At 43.1% G+C, this 9,601-nt stretch overlaps 1 protein-coding gene across 1 annotated transcript in view; it reads right to left on the reverse strand.

The window, feature by feature from the left end:
• Positions 1 to 9,601, reverse strand: part of pard3ba (par-3 family cell polarity regulator beta a) — a gene marked incomplete in the record, with an annotated part of 136,360 nt that overhangs the window by 102,714 nt on the left and 24,045 nt on the right. The window contains 1 exon segment of the mRNA XM_035678052.1: positions 4,298 to 4,415. Coding sequence (XP_035533945.1) covers positions 4,298 to 4,415 — 118 coding nt within the window.

The raw sequence follows: 9,601 nt of genomic DNA on the forward strand, positions 1-9,601 counted from the left end.
TTCTTAAAAAATGACTCAAAACGATTAATACATTATCAAAATAGTTAGCAATTAATTGACAACTTATCGAATAATCTGCTAGTCGTTGCAACTCTATTGTGATTCCTGACTCATATTGCTACCGTAGAGAGGTGCAGACACATTAGTTGCATGGGATACAAGCACAGGGATGTAAATAATTGAAGGATACATTCTCTATCCCATTTCCACCAACCCAGTCACCTTTGATTAGTAATGGCTCTCAGTCAATCTTGTTTATGAGCGTCCAAACGGTGGCTTGACCTAAGAGAGTTACAACTGTCACTCTCATCAATATTTCTGACTCTCCGTGGCACCGATTGACTCTCCGGAGGTCAATGCAGGTCAGAGGTCAAAGCTAGCGACCCTCAGGTTCCTTCAAATGGCCGGGGCCGGCCTCCCCGGCTCAAAGTGGTGGGAGGATTGATGGAGGCAGATTTGACTCCGATGGATAAATGGAGGAGGATTTATGGGGCTGACCGCTGGGTAATGGACCCTGACTGTGATCATGGGGCCGCCTTGGTCACTTAACAAAGTCGCATCATTGACATTGTGGTGATATATAAGTATTTGTTGAGCTCATTTGGAAAGAAATCCATTATGGCCACTTTGGAAATAAGTTGTTTCTTACAGTTCATCATTCAGTATCTTTAGAATCTACAGGAACCCGTCTTAACAGGAGCTATTATTTAGTCCAGCAGGCCTTGCAGTAGTAAAGGTATTTTGGTACTTAATGTACCTCTTGTCCTTGCAGTTTGATTTAATGTGCAGTTCATCCCCGTGGAAGAGCAGGTGTCAACTCTTTTTCCCATATGGTGGGGAAAGTTTTAAAGTGTTACCTTAGCAGACCTGGCTCATAACAACTGTGAGTGTGCGTACGTGTTAGCATTTATCTTTTCAAACTCTGATACGTGCTTGCTGTTCAGTGTGTATTTTTATCTGCATTCATTTCCCATGAATGTACTAGACAGGTGGGTACAGGAGGGAGAGGGAAAGAAGCATCCATTAAGTTTTACTGCTTTCTATTCATGGTTCCTCTAAACTTGTAAACTTTTGCATGTGTTGGTCCGGAAAATGTAAAGAAGTAGGAATAGTGCTTTCTGAGGTTGCACTGAATGAAAACAACCTCAAATATAGTGTTAAGCTTAAAAAGATTAAACGTACTACAAGGAGTTTTTAAATAGTTCTAAAACATCAGCGAGAACATCGGGTATTTCTATATAGTTACCCTTAATGCTTGCCACTGGGTCGGATTCGGGCAGATTCCCCTTGAATTCAATGAGACAAGGTTGAAGAAACACTTGTCCTTCCTTGTAGGGCCTTTAAAAAGCTTACAAAGTTATCCCATAAACCCCATAGCATCCTTAGACAACTATTGCATAAGTTCACTACATTGAAATTTGCCCTAAAGTTGTCTAAGTAAAGTTACTTAAAAATGTTGCTGCTTATCAATATCATTATCAATGCAAATGTGAAATTGTCTTCAATCTTCAAATCATCTTGTGTTATTCATACAAATAGTTGTAACCGTTGTTTATTTGCCTCAAACTGCGTATGTACCAACTCCATCGACTTTAGCTGCAAGCTAGACGTCCGCTCACACACCCACCCTGCGTGGGTAGTGTGTTCACAGCTCAACCATCGGCCTCTGACTGATCTCAGAGTTGAGAATGAACTCCATTTCGTCCTCATTTACTCCTCCAGACCCCTCTCAGTGTTGTTCTGTCTCCGCATGTTCATGAATTTGACTCCTATAGCCTCGCCATCAACAGAAACTTAAACAAGTTTTAACATTTTAAAACCGCCCGCCGGCGTCTCCGACTCGATTTGTGCTACCTAGGGCGAATTCGTGAATGTATGCACTTTGTGTTCAGTCTGAACACACCTTGACAAAAGACTCATTTAATAACACTGAAATCTATCTGCAGCGTTTGACCTATTTTAGATGCACACAAGATTAATAGATAATCAGATGGAGAAGGCAGAAGCCATTGATACGTTGCAGCGCTGTCTGATTTCTGATGCCTTTTGATGCCAGCTCTGAGAAGATACCTTTTCTTCCCCCCCCAGATGTTTCTGTGTTTAAATCAAAGCACATTTCATTATTGCAAATCAGATTGTTTGCTGTGTAGTTCCTGCCTAACATTTCTCCATGAAGTCTGCTTTTCTAAATCAAATTAGACCACATTCTGTTGATTTCCTCACTAAAGCACAAAATCAGAAACTGGAAGCAAGAACGAAACAAGAAGAAGCCTTCATTAAAAGAAACTAACATGTTGCTTTTTGACACCTTTGAATTCTCTCACATCAGCGATAGTCAGCAGTTGTCTTTAAACTTTCACGGTTAGTTGAAGTAGAAAGAATCCCAGACAGGTGGAGCGTGAAACTTGGACTGGCATCTAGTCCAGCAGAGAATACATTCATGATAATGAATAAAAAATGATTAGACAAACCCGAACACAACATCAGATGACCCAACATGTGGGGGTTTTTTGAAATGGTTGTGGAGTGTGTGTGTCTGGGATGGTTGGAATGACCATTTTTCATCTGTCTACAATCCCACACCCCGCACACACACTCACACACACTGAGACCCCTGCCACGTCTTTCTCTCCTTACTTGCTCTCCTCCTCTGCTCTCTCTATTCTGACCACGTTAGACCAGGACCCTGTCACTGACCCTCCAAAGAGAGATTGATTACAGGAAAGAAGAGAATTTTGTTTGCCTTCCCTTTCTGTGTCTCTCAGTTTTCTAGGTTTTCTTCCTCCCTGTCACTATCTCCCGGCTCCCTCCTTCCCTTTTTGTTTATCTCACACTCTCCCCTGTCTTTATTTTCTCCTTTGTCGAGTTAAATTTGAAAACCTCCTGCTACGGGTTTTACATCCACAAATACCAGCCTGCTCCCGTTTGGGGTGGATATTAAAAGCAAGAGGCGGCACAAAGGTCCAAATTAGATTCTTTTGAATTGTTTTATTGTGGATTCAGACCTGCCTAATGTTACCTCTCCCTCTCCCAGCTCCTTTGGGCTGCGGGGAATGGCTGTGGTAAGTGTGTGTGTGTGTGTTGTGTGTGTGTGTGTGGTGTGTGGTGTTGCTGGTGTGTGTGTGTTGTTGTGTACGTGCTGTGCGTGCGGTGCCGTGCGTGGCTGCCGTGCGTTGCGTGCGTGCGTGCGTGCGTGCGTGCGTGGTGCGTGCTGCCTGTGCAGGTGGGTGCGTCGTACAGCGTGGGTCGCTGTTGTGCGTAGGCGTGCTAGTGCGCTGTGTATTTGGGGGCATTGAGGCAACAGCTGGTCATATGAAAATGTACACTGCGGAGGAGGCAGGGCTTGGGCGTATTTGCTCAAAGGGTTTAGGTGGTTGATGGTCCACTCTAAGGGTTTGTGAGTCATCTTAAAATGGATTACAGCCCTCAAAAAAGCTCTTAACTATACATTTGTTTCATCATAGAGAGAAATTTGTTTGTATTGGATGTTATTCTCCAAATGCTTCATATCCCTCATCATTTCCTGTGTCCATTTTCCTCAGATTTTCCATTAGCTTTGCTCAATCAGGAGTCAGCTTCCTTTGTTTTCTCTTCAGGCGCCAACAGACGCCCTATATTTTCAGTTTTTCAAGTGCTGCGGTGTCAAATGCTTTTGGAGAGCCTCCCTGTTGCTCATTTCAACAAGAAGCAGGCCAGCTGCTTGGTGTAAAAGTTGCCAGAAGAGGAAAGAAAGCTCCCCCTCTCACCTCCTATCCTCTTTTTTTCCTCTCCACCTCCTCTGATGATCCGCCTGAAGTTTGAGAAATTAAATATAATATGGTTTCTTTGCAAGAGTTTGCCTCGTCACACAAAGCCAGACCTCCGCACTTAGATTCAGGGCCGTGTCAGCAATGGACAAAGACCTCGCTGAACTCATTATCATTTTGGTACAGGGCAAAGAAACGCTCTGGTGAATCGTTAAAAGATTTTTAAAATTTATTTAACGAATCACAATCGTCTTGGGTTGTGCTAAGCTCAGGATGCATTGACAGTGCCCTTGCAAAATAGTTTTAGGGGGAACTTGTTGGGAGGCAAGTCCTGACATTAAAATGGCCAAATTCCCACAAAAGCACAGGTAAAAGCTGCTAGCTCGTACCTTCTACTGTAGGTTAGGATTAGTGTAACTTGCCATTTTCAGCCTGTAGGTTGCTAGCTTGGATAACTGAAATAGTCGAGCAATGCCAGGCTCATACCTACAACCTACTTCCTGTCTTACACTACAGTTTGCCAAATAAAAGACTCTCTCACTCTGTCTGACTCTCTTTTTCTCCGCCCAGACACGCCTCTGTTGGTGAGGAGCAGCAGTGACTCGGCCTTGGCCCCGCCCCACGAGATGACCGCCACGCCCCCACCTGATGACCGTAACAACCTGTCTCCTGAACCGGTGAGCACAGCGCCACAGTGGCATAAAAATGACAGCTTTTGATCTGTGCACGATGTCTTTGTTATTCGAATATAACATAGAGATATAAAGAATGGAGAAACAGAAACTGGCCAAAACGTTCCATTTCCAGCAGCTGGAACTCTTATAAAGTGGAGCAAAATGTTTTAACCAAAGCAGGAGACAATGGAAAAGAGCTGAAAAATGTAAAAAGAAAGGGCATAAATAACATGAACATGTTACATTTCCCATGACATCTCTGGTGTGTGCTATTCCCTCATAGAAGACAGAGGAACCCAGTGAATATTCCTCTTGTGGTCCAGCTCAACGCCCCAGGCTGTACTTTGAAAGGGTCTGCTTTTCAAGTGCTTCTTTTCCAAACAGGCCGCCATTAAGGAGGACTTTGTCTCGCTGCCTTTTCTCGTCCCTCTGTGGGTGACCGCGTGCGCGTGATGGGCAGGACGGGGGCTGTGTGAGGTCACGCCGTCGATGTGTGTGTTAGGGGAACTCAGGTAGAGAGAGGCAGGGAAAAGAGAGGGAGTCCTGCCGCTCGTCCCCCGCCGTGTTGGACACAGCGGTGACTAAGCAGAACCCAGGCATCAGCGGGCGGCGAGTAAACACAATGACAAAGCCCGTATTTGCTGTCCAAAAAAGCGTCAGGCCTCATCCCCTTCAAACAGCACGGCCGGGCCAGAGCGAACTGGCTCATTATAGATGATTTAAAATATCCTCAGAACTGTTCTACAAACTCCATCTCTCTGCTGCCTGCTTCAGACCTCAGCAGCCTTATTTAAACCCAGACAGTTGCTCTTTAGCTCACTGGCTATGCTGCCATGTCTTTCTGTTTGTCTATTTAAAGTGTTTTAAAGGCGTTTCTGCTTTATTATATAGGGAATAAAGAGGAGACGGTGCTTATGAGGTTCTTTGAAAACTCCTCAGACCTATTACCACACCGTTCAGCATCTACGATACAGAGGTTGTGAGATCATTTGCCATAATGTTAATTAATTAAACAGGTTTCTTTATGCTGCTTAGCCATGATGAAACCAAAATATCTAACTGTTGGACGGAATACCATAATATGTTGTACAGGCATTGTAATACATTAATAAAGAGAATAGTTTGTAGTAATTGGACCTCAGGTATGTTCATTAATTTCCACTCATTTTTCCGACAGGACCCATCTGTGTAGATGTTTCTCCAGCTGTCTGGATTGATGTTGGATCACGTAGCATTAAAATGTTATTGAGTTAGTTGGACATTTGGGAATGTAAAAGTAGTTCAAATACCTTAGCACAGACATAAATCATAGTTTCATATGCAGTAAATCAATACAAGGATGCGCGCACAAACTCGATTACTGCGAAGGTCCAGATTAAAAAGGAGAGTTACAGTAACAGTACCAGTAAGAGTTGCTTTATTGGTTTTTGCATGTATAAACTTAATTATTTCACACTTCAATCATTTAATGATCTTGCAGATCCCTTTTAATCTGCATTTATAATTAGAATGTGCATGTAAATGCAACAAATGGCATCCGTGCTCTCAGGCAAAGCTCATGAATGAGATTCAGATAGTAATTATGCTGTTTCTTAGAATGTAATGCTTTATTTGAAGGATTACCTGTGAGAGAACTCACCACCCCTCTGATCCACATCAACAGGATGATATCAAATATAAAATATAGTAATAAATGATCCGTAAGTAATACTTTGTTCACAAGTACAATAATTTGTAAATGTATAATCCACATATGACACAGGCGCACAGAGAACAAATAATATTTGTTGCCTGGTAGTGTGTGTGTGTGTGTGTGTGTGTGTGTGGGTGTGGGTGTGTGTGTGGGTGTGTGGAAGGCTAGGAGGCCGTCACAGCTCTTGGGCATATTGAGTCGTGGGCCTGATGGACTTCCATAGATCAATACACTATCACTTCATCCTCGCTCGTCCACTGTACCACTCCTCTGCAAACCCCCTCCTTATCTCCACACACTCACCTACTCATACACACACACTTAAACACTAGTAACACACACACTCGTGTCCCTTTTTGTCTTGGAGGAGGTATTGAAAGCTAGATAAAGTGTAATTAAGGCTGATACAGTGATAAATATGCGCCCTGCCCCTTTAATTGATTTTACTGCCTGCTATGGTGAAGGCCAAGGTTGGCTCACTTCTCTGATTCCCACGTAGTCTACGCACATACCTCTCGTAGTCTTTCTCTCTCTCTCTGAGTTAATGAAACTGGCAAAAGGCTGAGCAGTGCTAAACACGCAGCCGGCCCTTTAATTGATTTGGACTTCCTGCCATGTACGCGGCTAATAAACGAAACGTTTAATGTTAGCCGCTAAAAAGCAGTACCCGGCGAATTCTTTTTTCTCATGCTCCTCTCACCTCTGTCACTCTCCTCCTCCTAATCCTCGTTATGTTTCCTCTTCATCCCCTCTCTTTCCATCCCACTCCCTCGCTCTGCCTCCCACATTTTTGGCTGAGTTTCAGCACCTCGGGGTGCAGTGATGCAATACATGTTCACGCAGCAGAAAGTCGGACCTTAATGTGTTACACTCTGTCCGATTTCCTTGAGCTTGGATGTAAAAAGCTGACACCTAAACTAGCTAAGCTAAATTCTGCAGTTTTTCTGCGACTCTCTGCACAGCGTCTCTGCCTCATGCTAGCGGCTGGTGGCTGTGTGTATCTGTCCGTCTGTCCCTTGAGGATTGCATTTGCGTGTGTGTGTGTGTGTTTTCTAAGAAGTCGCAGGTGACAGAATGTGACCACGGCAGTCAGTTGATGTGATAGATATGGTGAGGGTCAAGGAGCACCGGCTAGTACACTGAAGCTAGTGTATATACATACGAGCACTGTTCCTCACACACACACACACACACACACACACACACTATTTGTCAACCAACCTGACGTGTAGCAGATGACTGCAGCGCTCAGAGGAAATGCACAAAAGAGCCACACACCTCATTACTCATCCGTCTGACAACAACCACACACACTCGCACACAAACACCTCATCTCTCATATGTCTGCACACACCGCTCTGTCACTCACACACACCTCAGACTACAAACAGCAACCCAAAACACAAAAACATGTATGGCAGTGTGCAACACAATAACAGAGCAGACAACCTGTTAGTTGTGCTTAGACGGGTTCCCAGACAGGTTTCACAAATTATTTGAGCGTTCATCCTGGGACCACAAAGCCTGCCACATTCAAATCACTCAGTGAGGAAAAACAGATTATATAAAACAAAACACCTACAAACTTTGATTCCTGAAGAAGATGTACATGTACTCACTGTTCGCTGAAAAAAAAAAACTGCTCCCTTACATGTTTTACAGTTTAGTTTTTGAACTGTATTCATACTGGAGTTCATTGTTTAAGTTGAAGCAGGTAATGAAACGGACGTTGTAGCTCAAGTTGAGGCACTGAAGTAAGTTAAAGTTGCAGCCAAAGTGAAAGTGCTGATAGGAGTTGAAGTGAAAGCCCAAACAGTAAGCATGGAACAGTGTTGAAAATGTCGTTTGAAGTGTAAGTGTTAAAAAGAGTTTAAAGTGTCAGCGGAGTAGTAAGTGCTGAAAGAGGTTGACAGTTGTCAGTTGAAGTGAGTTCAAGAAGTTGAAGTGTCAACTGATATTTATGTGAGCACAGATGGGAGTCAAAAGCCCTTTTTAAACCGAGATCCCCACTATAGCGCTTTCAAGAAGACCCAGCTTTGCTTTTTAACACCAAACCAAACAACGCGTTATGCTGCCCCAGTGTGTGGTTTTTAGATGGCATGCCAGGGTCAGTTGAAGCAGCAGCAGTAGTCACACTGGTTGAAGTTGTGTAGTTTTTAACACTAGAGCCAGTACCTGCATTTTAGTACACAAACCACCTTACTTTGAGGAATACAGGCATATAAAAACCCCTTTGCTCAAGAACTTTGCCTAAATAAATTAGGCTAAAACTGGCAACATTTTGATTTAGAATCCAAAAATATCTCATTAGAGTATTAGTAAGATGAATATAAATCTGACCAGACATTAAATGCCAGCTTACAGAAATGTGTCTATAGCGCACAGTAAGTACCAAACAGGTATTAAGGTTTGATACCCAGCCCTTGTAGTACTACTCATGTTTAGTAGTAGTAGTAAGTAAAGCTTTATTTATATAGCACCCTTTTAACACAGAGGTCCAAAGTGCTTTACAGACAACAAACATACATATGGGTATTACATATAAATATATACATGCATAGCATTACCCAATCAAACATACATAGGGAGCATGTAAATGTAGTAGTAGTAGTCGTCATATTATTGCTAACATTGCTAGGAGTGAACTGATTTCAAGCATGCATTACTAAACAGACATTATGTAATATGTACATTAGTCTAAAGAGTAAACCAAAGCATCCATAATAATAACCATAAAGATATAAATGAAAGTGTGAGGGTGTGTTTGCGCACTAATAATGAATCACATCTGTGTGATCACTCTAAGGTTACAGACATAGAGACAGTAGTCTATCTGGCATACTCAGAGGAATGGGGATGGCACTAATGTTTCTTCTTTGTGTGTTGAGATACGAGCAGCGAGCGGGGCCAGCTGATTGGCTGAGCAGCAGCAGGGTGCCTGAAGAGGAAAGCTGCTGTTTTTATGTCTAGATAAACAGGAGTGCTCTCAATCAGGGATTAGATTCACACTGGGCATTACGGCGTGATCCCTTAATTTCAAAGCATTAAAGAAAGGCAGGTTTGTGTGTGTGTGTGTGTGTGTATGCGTATGTGTGTGTGTACCTCCCCAGATGCCATATCTTATATAATACACGTACTATGTATTATTGTAGTAAAGCAGGGTTTTTATGCTATTGTACCGTGTGTGTGTGTGTGTGTGTGTGTGTGTGTGTGTGGTGTGTTGTGTGGTGTAATACGAAGTAGTTCACAATTCCTGAAGAATCTGGCATTAACAAAAAGGCGAATGTGTGTCAATGATGAGCTGTACACATGTGTTCATCCTACTCTCCTGCAAACTTGTGTGCCAAACGACCTGTGGTCATGTACCACCCTTACTCTGTGGGCCTTGTGGATAGTGTGGTGTGTAACTGTGGGCGGAGAAGCCTGTTGATGTATGTGCGTGCGTGTTGGTTACGCTAATGGCGTTGCAGGAAAGACTGCACAGCGAC

This window comes from Morone saxatilis, unplaced genomic scaffold, assembly GCF_004916995.1.
Source record: "Morone saxatilis isolate NCDOM2014 unplaced genomic scaffold, NCSU_SB_2.0 Contig6, whole genome shotgun sequence".
Lineage (NCBI taxonomy): Eukaryota > Metazoa > Chordata > Actinopteri > Moronidae > Morone > Morone saxatilis.